The sequence below is a fragment of the Chiloscyllium punctatum genome, chromosome 26 (genome assembly GCF_047496795.1).
Source record: "Chiloscyllium punctatum isolate Juve2018m chromosome 26, sChiPun1.3, whole genome shotgun sequence".
NCBI lineage: Eukaryota > Metazoa > Chordata > Chondrichthyes > Orectolobiformes > Hemiscylliidae > Chiloscyllium > Chiloscyllium punctatum.
The window spans coordinates 70484048-70499541 of NC_092764.1; the positions used below are offsets into that span (position 1 = coordinate 70484048).

Sequence of the window (15494 nt, forward strand, 5' to 3'; positions counted from 1 at the left end):
CTTACCTGTTAATTGTGAGGATTGCTTCGCTCTGTCAAAGACTTGCTTCTTGTCCTGTTTGGTAGCTTCACCAGTTTGACCCCTCATTATTTTAGGTATGTCTGGTGCTGCTCCTCGTCTGCCCTCCTGCAGTCTCCATTGAGCCACGGTTGATCCCCCTGGCGGGATGGTAATGGTAGAATGGGGGATGCGCTGGGTCATGAGATTGCAGGTTATGCTGGAGTATAGTGCTGCTGTTCAAAGTCAGTCCCATTTAGTATGGTGATAGTGCCTACAACACATGGAGAGTATTCTCAATGTGAAGGTGGGACTCAGTGCAGTGGTCACTTTATTTGAAATGTCATTGTGCTTCAGAATATCCTGTTCTGCCTGCCCCCCCCCCATCCCCCCACTCTCCTACAAACACGTGGCATGGGAGGAGAAGGTATCAGGGGGGCTACAACATGCAGTAATCCAAGCAGCTCACACTTTTCAGAATTCAACACCATTCTAGGCAGCTGTAAAGGTCACTGAAGTCAGGTCCGAATTGGGTGTGAGAGAGTGACACAGACAGAGGATGTGCTCCTGTGTTCATGCAGCTCTGATCTCTTGAGCTGAGAGAGATCAGACCTGTCCCATAATGCCATAGTCAAGCCTGATCCTCCCCTGGTGTTCCCCAGTGCCCCCCTCAGAAAGCTGAACACAGCAGTTTTGTCCACTTTTACAGGGAAGAAACTGAGAGATAAAAACTGAAAAAGACTCTTTCTGAAGGAGATAAGTTATTTATTCAGTGGTCTCAAACCTTTGAAAGATTGATTAAAAAGCTCCCTTGGGGACATTCGACGTTCCAATGATTAGCAATCCCGAAATTACAGAAACACTTCATTCCAAAATGGGATTTTTATCTTAAAATAGCAACTGTACTCAGCCAGGATGGAGAACTTGCTGAGGGAATTTCACCCTGAAAGATGGGCATGAGCAGTATTAAAGATAGTCCTGGTAACACTGACCAGGGTTACTTTAATAACTCCAGGAATTCTGAGAGCTCCTTTTGAGTAGACTGCCATCAGTAAAGGAAAGCATTGCTCTCTAACACCTCTATTTATATAACCGTGGACTAGTCAGACCGCCCTGCACATTATTTGGGGCTGTTGCTCAATCATGTTGGTTCTCTTACATGTACAGAATAAGAGCAAATGCAGATGATTCTCTGAATCACTAAAAACAGCTCTTCTTTAACTAGTATTGTTATTTATTTTCTCATTGAGGTATTTTCAGTTTGGTTTTCTTTTGTCTCAGTTTGGTGCTGCTTGTTTTGCTCTCTGGGCTACAATAAAAATCCCATTTTGTGCGTGAGAGGAAAGGTTAAAAAAAATGAACAACAAAGTCGCAAGAGAAGGCTGTCTAGTCAAGGCAGCAGCCTCATCAGTATGCGGAGTTGGACAGGAAAGATTCAAACATCTTCAAAGCTCGGGCTGGTGCCCACTGTGGTACCATGTGTCCAGCCCCCTGAGAAAACAAGAGGAAAAAAAAGATTAGGATCAATGGCCATCAACATCACGCTGGTAACGCCAGACTCCAATACCATCTTAATTGCCCTCTCTGAAATATAAACATCCCATAATGACCAATGTCCAGGACGTCTGGTTGCTGGGTCCTGGATCAGTGATGTCATAACACTCCCATGATTCTTTGCCTGAATATTGTAACATCACAATATCGGCAATATTTTCTGATCTGTGTGTTGCCATGCCAACCAGCTACCCAACATTCAGACACAAATCTGATCATAGCTGTCACTGTGTTGTTTGATGTCCAATCAGTTTGGTCCTCTCTCTTTGTTGACAGATTTTCTGATCAAACTATTCATTGAGAATTCTGGGTGAAGGATGTCATACAGGACATCAGCACCTAAGCTGGGAGAGTGGGAACAAAGTTGCAGAAAACTGAGAGCCAGTGAACCCCTCGAGGTTTCAAGAGTACAAAATTACAGGAGGTGAGGGTCCCTGTAAATCAAGAGAAATGTTCACTTGTAACATCACGAGTCAACTAGGGGTGCACAATAATTGGCAATCTTGCAACAAAGTGAGAGTAAGAATTAAAAGAGACAGCAGAGGACGTGGTTATTAACTGTGAGTATGAGATGTGTGGAGGGAATTGGGTCAGGGATGAAGGGTTGGTTGTTGTAGTCTAAATAGCTCCTTCAAGACTTGTGAAGTTCAGGAATTACAAATCTTATTCATAAGCATATGATGCAGACACAAACTTGGCAAACTTCACCTGGATCTCTCCCTGCTATAAAGTTGGCATGGTAGGCTATGGAGTCATGGTGCACATCCTAATTGGCACATTTCATTACAATTATTTTTACTTCTTGTCATAATCCACTTGCCATTGATAATTTTAGTATTTGCATCACGTCAATACCATTACATATCCACAGTCTTGCTTTCATTAGGTCTGAAAATGTGTTACTGGAAAAGCGCAGCAGGTCAGGCAGCATCCAAGGAACAGGAGAATCGACATTTCGGGCATGAGCCCTTCTTCAGGAATAAGGAGAGTGTGCCAAGCAGGCTAAGATAAAAGGTAGGGAGGAGGGACATGGAGGAGGGGCGTTGGAAATGTGACAGGTGGAAAGAGGTCAAGGTAAGGGTGATAGGCTGGAGAGGGGGTGGGACCGGAGAGGTCAGGAAGAAGATTGCAGGAAGAAGGCAGTGCTGAGTTCGAGGGATTTGACTGAGACAAGGTGGGGAGAGGGGAAATGAGGAAACTGGAGAAATCTGAGTTCATCCCTTGTGGTTAGAGGGTTCCTAGGCGGAAGATGAGGCGCTCTTCCTCCAGCCGTCGTGTTGCTATGGTCTGGCGATGGAGGAGTCCAAGGACCTGCATGTCCTTGGTGGAGTGGGAGGGGGAGTTGAAGTGTTGAGCCACGGGGTGGTTGGGTTGGTTGGTCCGGGTGTCCCAGAGGTGTTCTCTGAAACGTTCTGCAGGTAGGCGGCCTGTCTCCCCAATATAGAGGAGGTCACATCGGGTGCAGCGGATGCAATAAATGATGTGTGTGGAGGTGCAGGTGTATTTGTGGCAGATATGGAAGGATCCCTTGGGGCCTTGGAGGGAAGTAAGAGGGGAGGTGTGGGCGCAAGTTTTGCATTTCTTGCGATTGCAGGGGAAGGTGTCAGGAGTGGAGGTTGGGTTGGTGGGGGGTGTGGACCTGACGAGGGAGTCACAGAGGGAGTGGTCTTTTCGGAACGCTGATAGGGAGGGGAGGGAAATATATCCTTGGTGGTGGGGTCCGTTTGGAGGTGGCAGAAATGACGACGGATGATACGATGTATATGGAGGTTGGTGGGGTGGTAGGTGAGGACCAGTGGGGTTCTGTCCTGGTGGAGGTTGGAGGGGCGGGGCTCAAGGGTGGAGGAGCGGGAAGTGGAGGAGACATGGTGGAGGGCATCGTCGATCACGTCTGGGGGGAAATTGCAGTCCTTGAAGAAGGAGGCCATCTGGGTTGTACGGTATTGGAACTGGTCCTCCTGGGAGCAGATGCGGCGCAGAGACGAAGGAATTGGGAATATGGGATGGCGTTTTTACAGGGAGCAGGGTGGGAGGAGGTGTAATCTAGGTAGCTGTGGGAGTCGGTCGGTTTACAGTAAATGTTAATTCGATTGCCCGAGATAGAAATGGAAAGGTCTAGGAAGGGGAGGGAGGAGTCTGAGACGGTCCAGGTGAATTTGAGGTTGGGTTGGAAGGTTTTGGTAAAGTGGATGAACTGTTCAACCTTCTCGTGGGAGCACGAGGCAGCGCCGATACAGTCATCGATGTAGCGGAGGAAAAGGTGGGGGCTGGTGCCAGTGTAGCTGTGGAAGATGGACTGTTCCACATATCCTACGAAGAGGCAGGCATAGCTGGGGCCCATGCGGGTGCCCATGGCTACCCCTTTGATTTGGAGGAAATGGGAGGATTGGAAAGAGAAGTTGTTCAGGGTGAGGACCTGTTCAGTCAGTCGAAGGAGGGTGTCAGTGGAAGGGTACTGGTTGGTTCGGCGGGAAAGGAAGAAGCGGAGGGCTTTGAGGCCTTCGTGATGGGGGATGGAGGTGTACAGGGACTGGATGTCCATGGTGAAGATAAGGCATTGGGGACTGGGGAAGTGAAAATCATGGAGGAGGTGGAGGGCGTGGGTGGTGTCCCGAACATAGGTGGGAAGTTCTTGGACTAAGGGGGACAGGACCGTGTCGAGGTATGCAGAGATGAGTTTGGTGGGGCAGGAGCAGGCTGAAACAATGGGGCGGCCGGGGCAGTCAGGTTTGTGGATTTTGAGCAGGAGGTAGAAACGGGCGGTGCGGGGTTGTGGGACTATGAGGTTGGAGACGGTGGATGGGAGATCCCCTGAGGTGATGAGATGATGGTTTGGTGGTGGGAGGTGGGGTCATGGTCAAGGGGGTCAGTAGCAGGAGGTGTCTGCGAGCTGGCGTTTAGCCTCCGGTGTAAAGGTCGGTGCGCCAAACTCTACCACGCCTCCCTTGTCTGCCGGTTTGATAGTGAGGTTGGGGTTGGAACAGGAGTGGAGGGTGAGAGGTTGGAGTGGGTGAGAGGGGTGGAGAGGTTGAGGTGGTTAATGTCACGGCGGCAGTTGTCTATGAAGAGATCGAGGGCAGGTAAGAGACCAGCACAGGGTGTCCAGGTGGATGGGGTGTGTTGGAGGTGGGAGAAGGGGGTCGTCAGAGGGTGGGCGAGAATCTTGGTTGGAGAAGTAGGCACGGAGGTGAAGGCGGCGGAAGAATTGTTTGATGCCACGCCGCATGTTGAACTCGTTAATCCGAGAGCGTAGGGGAATGAAGGTGAGGCCTCTGCTGAGGACTGATCTTTCATCCTCAGAGAGAGGTAGTTCTGGAGGGATGGTGAAAACACGGCAGGGCTGGGAGCTAGGACCTGGGGCGGGGGCGGGAATTGGGGCGGGGACGGAGATCGATGTGTGGACGGGGTTAGGCGTGGGGGCGGAGATCGGCGTGGGGGCGGAGATAGGCGTGGGGACGGGGTTAGGCGTGGGGACGGAGATCGGCGTGGGGACGGAGATCGGCGTGGGGGCGGAGATCGACGTGGTGACGGGGTTAGGCGTGGTGACGGAGATCGGCGTGGGGGCGGAGATCGGCGTGGGGGCGGAGATCGGCGTGGGGGCGGAGATCGGCGTGGTGACGGAGATCAGCGTGGGGACGGAGATCGGCGTGTGGACGGGGTTAGGCGTAGTGACGGAGATCGGCGTGGGGACGGGGTTAGGCGTGGTGACGGAGATCGGCGTGGGGGCGGAGATGCATGCGCCCTGGTCATTGTGCAGGTTAGTGATGTCACTGGGGGCGGAAGATGCTGTGGCGATGACAGAAACGGTGTTATTCCCGATAGCCGCGGAGGCCGCGAATCTGTCGGCGATGGTCTTCCTGGCGATCATGGAGGCGGTTGTCTGGGCGGCGATCGCAGAGGCTGAGAGGTCGGTGGGGGCGGAAGTGACGTCCTGCCCAGGGCATTTGTTATAACCATGAACTTAATGGTGTCCTCCTGTCTGTTGCCTTACATTTGCTGACTCAAGTTGTGAAGGTTGTTACTTTTTGGAGCTCTTCCTTGAATAACAATTGTTGCCGGGACTTTGGTTTAGCACCTCTGCACCTAACTTGTGAAAGAGAATTCTAATCTGTTTATTTGTAAACAGTATATCTTAATATAACTCTCAGGGGGAGATGATGGCCTAGTGGTATTATCGCTGGACTGTTAATCCAGTAAATCTAGGGAATGTCCTGAGGATCTGGGTTTGGATCCTGCCATGGCAGATGGTGGAATTTGAATTCAATAAAAATCTGGAAATAGGAGTCTAAGGATGACCATGGATTGATTGTTGGAAAAACCCATCTGGTTCAATAATGTCCTTTAGGGAAGTGAACTGCCATCGTTATCTGGTTTGGCCTATATATGATTCCAGGCCCACAGCAATATGGTTGACTTTTAACTGCCCTCTGGGCAATTAGAGATGGACAATAAATACTGGCCTAGCCAGTGATGTGCTCATCCCATGAATGAATAAAAAAAAACTAAAGGACGGATTTCAACAAAACTAGGTGTACAGACTGTGGGCCTAGGAAGAAATGATGAGGTTTTGACAGACCCAGATGACTGGGAGGTGGGGTAGTTGAGTTTTGTTTTGAAAAGGTGTGGTTTGTTTTATTTGCAATGTCTCAGCTGCTGTAGTGCTACCTGTAGTACTCAGCTGCCAATGGGTGAGCAGAGGTTTCAGGGCAGGTTGAGGGGTGTGGATTTCCTGTCAAGTCTCCTCATCGAGATCGGAAAATACATTTCTCCAGCTTTTTCGGAAAAGAGCATCAAGGAAGAGCTGCATCATTTTCGTAATGTTAGGTTAAAACAGCCAGGCAGAGATACATACTTTAGTGAGTGCTGTCTTCACTTCAGTTGTAACTGAAATTATCATTAACCGAAAAATATTAAAGTATATGGAGTCACAGATCAGACATGATGTCACTGAATGGTGGAATAGGTTCAGGGTTGGAGAGGAGGATGTGAGCCGACTATCATTGGTCAGTCTGAGGTGAGGGAAAGTGGGATATCGCGAACAGTGCTGAGGGAGCTCGGGGCAGGGTATCACGTGTCATTGTAAGATGGTTATCGGGGTCAGTGTAATATGGAAGGATGTCACAGGTCAGTGCAAGATAGGGGTTTGGTGAATCGGATGTCATTCGGTGTCATAAGAACAGGTCACCCCATTTATGGTTGTTGGGACTTGCTGGGTGTATCTTGGTGGTTGTGTGTCCCTTGCATTGCAACAAAGACTGCCCTTTGAAAGGACTTCGCTAAAACATGCAAAGATTGGGGACAAATACAAATCATTGTCTCCCAGATAAATGTAACTGGTATTCAGTGATTAGTGGTCAGACTGCAGCCTATCTCATGTTACCCTCATTGTTAGTGTCACTGCAGATGCAAATTCCATGACTATTCTTGTGATCCTGTCAATTCTGAGTGAAAATTTGTACAAAAGATGTTACCTTGACAGTCAGGAAGGTAAGGTTCTCGTATTGTTCATAGAACCCAGCGATCTGGTCATTGTAAATCCATGACTGATAGTCTCGGGTTTTCTGTTGGAAAATGGGGTTAGACAGTCATGTAGCTGAAAATGTGTTGCTGGAAAAGCACAGCAGGTCAGGCAGCATCCAAGGAGCAGGAGAATCGATGTTTCGGGCATGAGCCCTTCTTCAGGAATGAGGAAAGTCATGTAGTTAATTATTCATTAGGAACGACACATCTATAACTCTGTTCTTACTGGAGTTTTCAGACAGAGCTCCCACCTTAACTGGAAACAGCTCAAAGTTATTTTAGCCCATATTAATGACCTAAATGAACCTTGCTCATAAACACAGTACTGTATTACCCCACTGCTCCAGAATCTGCCCAGCAGTGAAAGAGGGGGAGTTCAGCAAATTAGATCAAGCACTCAGCATCTGTGCTCACAGCGCAGCAAGGTGCGAAAAATTCAACCTTTACAGAAAATAGATTGTTTACCGTACTCTTCCCCCATCACTCTACCCCGAAAGTGTTGACTCTAGCTTGGGTTCAGCTTCACAGCTCTAATACCTTTCTCGACACCACCAACCTTCATTGCCTCAACAGCCTCCAGGACAAAACTACTTATCGGCACCTTTACTATCCACTCCCTCCACCACCAACAATCAATAGCAGCAGTGTGTACTAATACAAGATGCCCTGCAGAAATTTGCCCAAGATCCTCAGTCTGGCACCTTCCAAACCCATGACCACTTCCATCTAGAAGGACAAGGGACAACAGATACATGGGAACACCACCCCCTTCAAGTTCTCTTCCACTCACTGTCCTGACATGGAAATATATCCCCTTCCCTTTGCTGTCACTGGGTCAAAATCCCAGCATTGCGGGTCTACCCACAGCACATGGGCTGCAGCGGTTCAAGATGGCAGCTCACCACCACCTTCTCAGGGGCAACTGGGGACGGTCAGTAAATGCTGGGCCCAGCCAGTGACACCAACATTCAGGAAAGAATTAATGAAACCTCAGTTGACCTTTCACCCTCTCCCAAGCCAATCCAGCATCCATCCACCCACCCACCCACTTTCCAGCAGGATTCAGTGATCTGCAGATGGAACCCCCCCACCTATTTACACCCACCCCCAACCACTTAACTACCACCACCTCTACAGCTTGATCAGCTGCCTCACTGTTACAGTAATAATATCAAAACTGGAGAGGTTTAAGGTATCAAGTATCGAATGGTAAGCCACGTACCTGCTGATTCAGCGACTTCACAAACCAGTTATCTCCCAGGAAGTTACACGCCATGTCCGTGTCCCCATTGTAGACCAGCACTCGGAGACCCTTACTGAGCAGTTGCAGATAGAAATTCTGCATGCTGCTGTAGATGCGTTGGTAGTTTTCACTGACCACAGAACTGTAAGGGGAGAAGATGGGTGAGCTCTGGCCAGCAGAAATATGTCAAAGTCAACCTCAAGTTCTTAAGTTTAGCAAATTGAGATGTTCTAATTTAAAAGTATTTGTTTGACAAGGGGCAAAATGGAATTGAATTATAAATCAGTCACTGACTTATTGAATGACAATACAGGCTCAAAGTGCTGACTAGCCAAGATTAGCGGCGCTAGCCAAGATTTGCGGCATGGTGGCTCAGTGGTTAGCACTGCTGCCACACAGTGCCAGGGACCCAGGTTCAATTCCAGCCTCAGGTGACTGTCTGTGTGAAGTTTACGCATTCTCCCCGTGTCTGTGTGGGTTTCCTCCTACAGTCCAAAGATGTGCAGGTCAGGTGAACTGGCCACGCTAAATTGCCCATAGTGTTAGGTGCATTAGTTAGGGATAAATACAGGATAGGGGAATGGGTCTGGTTGGGTTATACTTTGGAGGGTCAATGTGGACTTGTTGGGCCAAAGGGACTGTTTCCACACTGTAGGGAATCTAATACTATTAATTGGAATAATGCAATACATTACTTGAACCTAAGCCAGATCAAATTGGTGAAAAATAGACCATTGGAAGTTTCTAATACACTCAACTGGAGTAGTTCCGTATCTCAATTCTCCCATAACTCTTGTTTCCTGATCCTGGCTGAATCCTAGTGAATTTATACCAGGATTTAAACCACCATAGTCTTGTGGCTGTACTGTGTCTTTAATCAGAACCTGAAACTGCACAATATAGTCCAACCATTGCTTTGTATAAATTGATCATCACCTCTTTATCCTTATTTATAAAATCTGAAGACTTTTTTTACAATTGCTTTATCTATCTTTACGTGGTCACCTGGAGAATCATGTTTTCAAATTCCCAATGGGTCTCTGTTTGTCCATACCCTTCACTGCCTTTGCATTGAGCATGTACCCATTAATCCTCATTTTCCCACTTAGAAATGTTGCCTCTTATCTAACAACATCAAGTCAAATTTTTCAGCCGAAAGTCCATCCACTAACTCAGATCAACGGGTAACAACAATTCCAGCTGCATCTCTATGTCAATCATAACTCAACCAGTCAGCAGCCTGTCATGTTGTATACATTGGTGCTCCCTTTCTAAGTTTAATTTCTTGCATCCCAGTCCTGATGAGTGCAAGCCAAAAAGCTCTTACATTGTGTCTCTTTTCAGCAATGCTTAAGCTTCCTGGGTCCACTAAACGTCTTTCCCAATCCTTCACCATTTGTTGAATCATAGAATCCCTACAGTATGGAAACAGGCCCGTCGCCCAACAGGTCCACACTGACCCTCCGAAAAGTATCCCACCCAGACCCATTCCCCAGATTTACCCCTGACTAATGCACATAACTTATACATCCCTGAACACTATAGAACAATTTAGCATGGCCAATTCACCTGACCTGCACATCTTTGGATTGTGAGAGGAAACCAGAGCACCTGGAGGGAACCCACGCAGACATGGGGAGAATGTGCAAACTCCACACGGACAGTCGCCCGAGGCTGGGATTGAACCTGGGTCCCTGGTGCTGTGAGGCAGCGATGCTAACCACTGAGCCACAAAAAGTCTTACCTCGACATTAGCAAACAGGTGAATCTTCATCTCTATCCATGGGAATGAATGGATTGACTGTGCAATTTATCTCTACCAGATTTTCAACTTCCACTCAATCCCGTTTGAAGTGGATTGGTGTACTGGTTGTACTAACAGAAACATTTACCTACAATTGAGGTTAAACTGATTTATCAAGAGACTATTTGAGTTGACACGCCAGTGCAGTACTGAGGGAGCTGAAAAATGTGTTGCTGGAAAAGCCTTATGCCCGAAACGTCGATTCTCCTGCTCCTTTGATGCTGCCTGACCTGCTGCGCTTTTCCAGCAACACATTTTTCAGCTCTGATCTCCAGCATCTGCAGTCCTCACTTACTCCTCGTACTGAGGGTGTGCCACAGTGTCAGGAGTGCCATCTTTTGGATGAGATGTTAAATCAAGCCATACCAATCAAAGGTGTACCTTGCAGATACGATACTGTCTGTTTGCAAACATGTTCTTTTACCTGCAGAGTTCCCAAGGTTGGACAAAGTCTGGGATGTGCAGAGCCTGCCTTACATCTGCACGATTGAGCCAAGTCCACTGAGCAGTATCATTGATACATGGAGGTGCCATGTTCTTTGAGGTAGCTGCATTCTGCTACAAGAGCAAAAGAAAATGTAACAGAGAGTACAGATACCCCAGAGATGCACATACTTCCAAAGACAATTAAACCCAGTGGATCACAGAAGATTGGCAAAAATAATTTATACAATGAACAAGATAGTCTGCTTAATTGGTGACTAATTGACCGTGAGATCAAGAAATCCATACATGCAAGAAGAATGGGTCATTGGGATTCTGTCAGTTTGGAGTTAAGGGAAGTGTTTGGGTACATTGGAATTCTGTATAGTGAAAAGAAGCTGTGTCCAACGGGATTCTGTACAGTGACAGCAGGAAGGGATTGGTCCATTCGGATTCTGTCCAGTCAATGTGACTGAGAAGAGATCGGATCCATTACATTACATTACTTACAGTGGGGAAACAGGCCTTTCGGCCCAACAAGTCCATACCGACCCTCCAAAGACCAACCTCCCCAGAGCCATTCCCCTATATTTACCCCTTCATCTAACACTACGGGCAATTTAGCACAGCCAATTCACCTAACCTGCACATCTTTAGACTGTGGGAGGAAACCGGAGCACCCGGAGGAAACCCACGCAGACACGGGGAGAATGTGCAAACTCCACACAGTCAGTCGCCTGAGGCGGGAATTGAACCCAGGTCCCTGGCACTGTGAGGCAGCAGTGCTAACCACTGTGCCACTGTGCTGCCCATTGGGACTTTATACTGTGAGAGTGAGTGGGAAGAAGTTGGGTCCATTGGGATTCTCTGCAGTGAGAGTGAGTGGAAAGAGGGTAGTCCTTTGGGATTCTGTACAGTGAGAGTGAGTGGGAAGAGATCGGATCCATTGGGATTTTATACAGTGAGAGTGACTGGGAAGAAGCGGTGTCCAATGAGATTCTGTACAGTGACAGCAGGAAGAGATTGGTCCATTCAGATTCTGTACAGTGAAAATGACGGAGAAGAGATCGGATCCATTGGGATTTTATACAGTGAGAGTGAGTGGGAAGAAGTTGGCTCCATTGGGATTCTATATAGTGAGAGTGAATAGGAAGAGGTTGGATCCATTGGGATTTTGTTTGGTGAGAGTGAATGGGAAGAGATCAGATCCATTAGGATTCTATAAAAAGAGGTTGGATTCATTGGGATTATATACAGGATGGAAATAGATGTTCAGTACCTTTGGCATTTCAAAGTTGTAATATCGGAAGAGGTTCTTGAGATCTGTGTGGAAGCGTGAGTTACTTCCTGGTACTCCGCCAGCACAGTTCATATACAGCGAGTACACGTTGAGTCCACTGTTGTAGATGCTCATGAAGACCTCCTGGACCTGGAAAGACAATAAGTTGTCAATGGCTGCTTTCTCAGGTCCCCTGAGTATCCAACAGCCTGTCACCTTCACACCTCATCTGTCACTCCCTTCAACTGGGAACTTGCATCTGGCCTAAGGATTGTTGGATGAGGCTGAAAATAATAGGACCTGATAAGAGGCTGAACAATGGGTTGTTCTGTGAATAGAGAGTGAGAGTGTCATGCAGGTCTGCTAAGAGTTAAACCTGCAAGAAATGAATAAAGGCTGGCTCTACCACAGAAGGCATATATTTGGTTAAAACATTTGGATTGGTTACGTGCACAGATAATTGTAAATATAAGGTACACGCTTGGCACAGAGCCTAGTGTATAAAGAGCCTGAAGAAATCCTTTTGTTCAGCAACATTTCAAAGATTCATGCTGTGCAAGAGGTATCTAATGCCAGGAGGCATGGTGAAGACATCAGCCAGGCTAGCTGTGAACTCTTCTGGGTAATAACGTCTGAGTTTACTAAGTGGAGTGAAAGACAGTGATTGAAGTCTCTCTAGTTGTTAAAAGTGTGTGTTGTTCATTTAAGTACAGGTCGTTCTGCTCTAACACACGTTTCATTAATGCGAATTCGCTTTAATGCGATTGACAAATTGGGGACACTGTTTCTATAGCATGAACATTTAAAGCATGTTCATTTTTTAAATTTCAAAAATATACTTTTTACATAAAATAATTTGATGGTCTCTACAGTTGGTCATGCCATACATATGTAAACATTTACAAACAGAGATCAGAATTTAGCATTTTTATATACAGGTCTGTACGTTTTTCAATCATATGCCCACATATTTAGCTGAGACATCAGCAGAGTCCAAATGACTGCGTGGGCCCCCTGTTCTTCTTTAGGCAGGTAGATGTTACACGGTGGTCTTTCCCCACCGCGCCTTGGCGGCAGCTGCCCCAAGCTTCAGTGCGTCCCTCAACACGTAGTCCTAGACCTTGGAATGTGCCAGTCTGCAACACTCAGTCGGGGTCAACTCCTTCAGCTGGAAGATCAACAGGTTTCGGACCGCCCAGAGAGCGTCCTTCACCGAGTTGATGATCCTCCAGGCGCAGTTGATGTTCGTCTCGGTGTGTGTCCCGGGGAACAGGCCATAGAGCACGGAGTCCCGCGTCACAGCACTGCTGGGGACGAACCTGGACAAACACCACTGCATTCCTCTCCAGACTTCTTCTGCATAGGCACATTCCAGAAGGAGGTGTGTGACAGTTTCGTCCCCCCCGCAGCCGCTTCGAGGGCAGCGTGCGGTGCGGCAGAGAGTCTGGGCATGCATAAAGGATCTCACAGGCAGAGCCCTTCTCACCACCAGCCAAGCCACGTCTTGGTGCTTGTTGGAAAGTTCTGGCGATGAGGCATTCTGCCAAATGGCTTTGACAGTCTGTTCAGGGAACCGCTCGATAGGATCCGCCCTCTCCTTTTCCCGAAGGGTCTCAAGGACACTACATGCTGACCACTTCCTGATGGACTTGTGGTCAAAGGTGTTTTTCTTCATAAACTTCTCCACGAAGGACAGGTGATACAGAACAGTCCAACTACTCTGAGCGTTCCGCAGCAGATCTTTGTACAGCGAGTCCCTTCGGACCCGGTCCATCTTTGACCTCCATATAAACTGGAAGATGGCCCGGGTGACTGCAGCGGCACAGGTTCTGGGAATAGGCCAGACCTGTGCCACGTATAATAGCAATGACAATGCCTCACACCTGATGACCAGGGTTTTTCCCGTGATGGAGAGCGACCGTAGCTTCTATCTGCCCAGTTTCTGCCTCACTTTGCTGATACGCTCCTCCCAAGACTTGGCACACGCCCCAGCCCCGCCGAACCAAATACCCAGCACCTTCAGGTGGTCAGTCCTGACCATTTTGGAGAGAACATCTCTCCTATACCTGTGTGATATCCTGTCAAAGGCTTTCTCCTGGTCCAGGCTGATGAGGCAGGTGTCCACCCCCCTGTCCTGCACGTAGGCGATCGTATCCCTGAGGAGTGCGAGACTCTCAGCGATCTTCCTGCCCGGTACAGCACAGATTTGGTCAGGGTGAGTCACCGATCCCAGAGCAGACCTGACCCGGTTGGCGATTACCTTTGACAGAATTTTGTAATCCGCATTCAACAGTGAGATTGGTCTCCAATTTTTGAGTTCCTCCCTCTCCCCCTTCCGCTTGTAGATGAGGGTGATGATGCCTTTTCTCATGGATTCACTCATAGTACCTGCCCGAAACATACTGACATACACCTCCAGCAGGTCCTGGCCAATCAAGTCCCAGGGCTCACACATCGATTCCAGTCCCTTTGCTTAAATGGTGCTGCTTTACGCAATTTTCTTATAACGTGGGATTGCACAAGAATGGAACTACACAGAACTGACTGTACTTAATAAATTACTTGTGGTTTTATAGAGCTCTAGGTGTCTTCGTCTACATATGTACTGTTGTTCCTCAGAGAAGGTAACAGGACTGAACTGACATATAAACTGACAGTCACATTGGTAAATCTATGAAGATGGAAGGTGAAGTTGATAAGCCCGTTATGAAACACTATAGGATACTGAGCTATACGGACAGAGGCAGAAAGTGCAAAGTTAAGGAAGTTCTGCTGACTGTGATGTGAAACAGAGACCTGCCATCCCTCCAATGAGAACATAAGAAACAGGAATGATGTCTTGCTGCTATTCAAAGTGTGTCAGAGATCAGTGTAATGGGTATCATTGTGATATGTCAGATGGATTATTTTCAATGTTGTTTGTGGATCTTGCTTTGTGTAATTTGGCTCTCTCATTTATGACATTAAACCAGACTTCAAAGGTACTTAACTGAGGTGTTTATGATGTTCCAAGTTAAAAATCACACAATACTTTTATAGTACAACAGGTTTAATTGGAAACACTAGCTTTTGGAGCACTGCTCCTTCATCAAGTAGTTGTCCAACCACCAAAACTAGTGTTTCCAATTAAACCTTTTGGACTACAACCTGGTGTGTGATTTTTAACTATGTACACCAATCTAAACATTATGGTACGGACAACAGGACAGAGGGGGCTAACACCTTCAACATCTGAACATCTTATCTGGGCTGACACCAATTGTTACAGTTAACCTGCGAATGTAACTTTTAAAAAAAGGTTTCGTGATTTACATATTAAAGAAATGAAACGATCATCATCATTCTAACAGATGAAAGACTTAACAAACAATCAAGGTATTTTTCAATGCATAATTTCAGTTACATCACACTGTAAACTTTTGTTATAAATTCTGTGCCTTACAATTGTGTCCTCTACAACCACCTGATGAAGGAGCAGCGCTCCGAAAGCTAGTGCTACCAATTAAACCTGTTGGGCTATAACCTGGTGTTGTGGGATTTTTAACTCTATACACCCCAGTCAAACACCAGCATCTCCAAATCATGATGTTCCAAGGTTGTGAAAGGCGCTATATAAATACCTGTCTACATTTCTTATATCCAAGTATGCAGAATCAGAGAGCAAATGCAGATTG

At 47.2% G+C, this 15494-nt stretch overlaps 1 protein-coding gene across 2 annotated transcripts in view; it reads right to left on the reverse strand.

Moving 5' to 3' along the window:
• Window positions 1-741: 741 nt before the first annotated feature.
• LOC140453154 (lysosomal protective protein-like) overlaps window positions 742-15494 on the reverse strand; it is a 33420-nt gene continuing 18667 nt past the window's right edge. The window contains exons 7-11 of one of the 2 annotated variants that reach the window (XM_072547595.1): window positions 11821-11970; window positions 10543-10673; window positions 8294-8456; window positions 7023-7112; window positions 742-1488 (exon numbers count right to left, since the gene is read on the reverse strand). In XM_072547595.1, the coding sequence (XP_072403696.1) occupies window positions 1405-1488; window positions 7023-7112; window positions 8294-8456; window positions 10543-10673; window positions 11821-11970 (618 nt within the window). In that variant the 3' untranslated portion in view covers window positions 742-1404. Of the gene's footprint in view, window positions 1489-7022; window positions 7113-8293; window positions 8457-10542; window positions 10677-11820; window positions 11971-15494 lie in introns of both variants that reach the window. The other variant, XM_072547594.1, reaches the window with a different exon arrangement.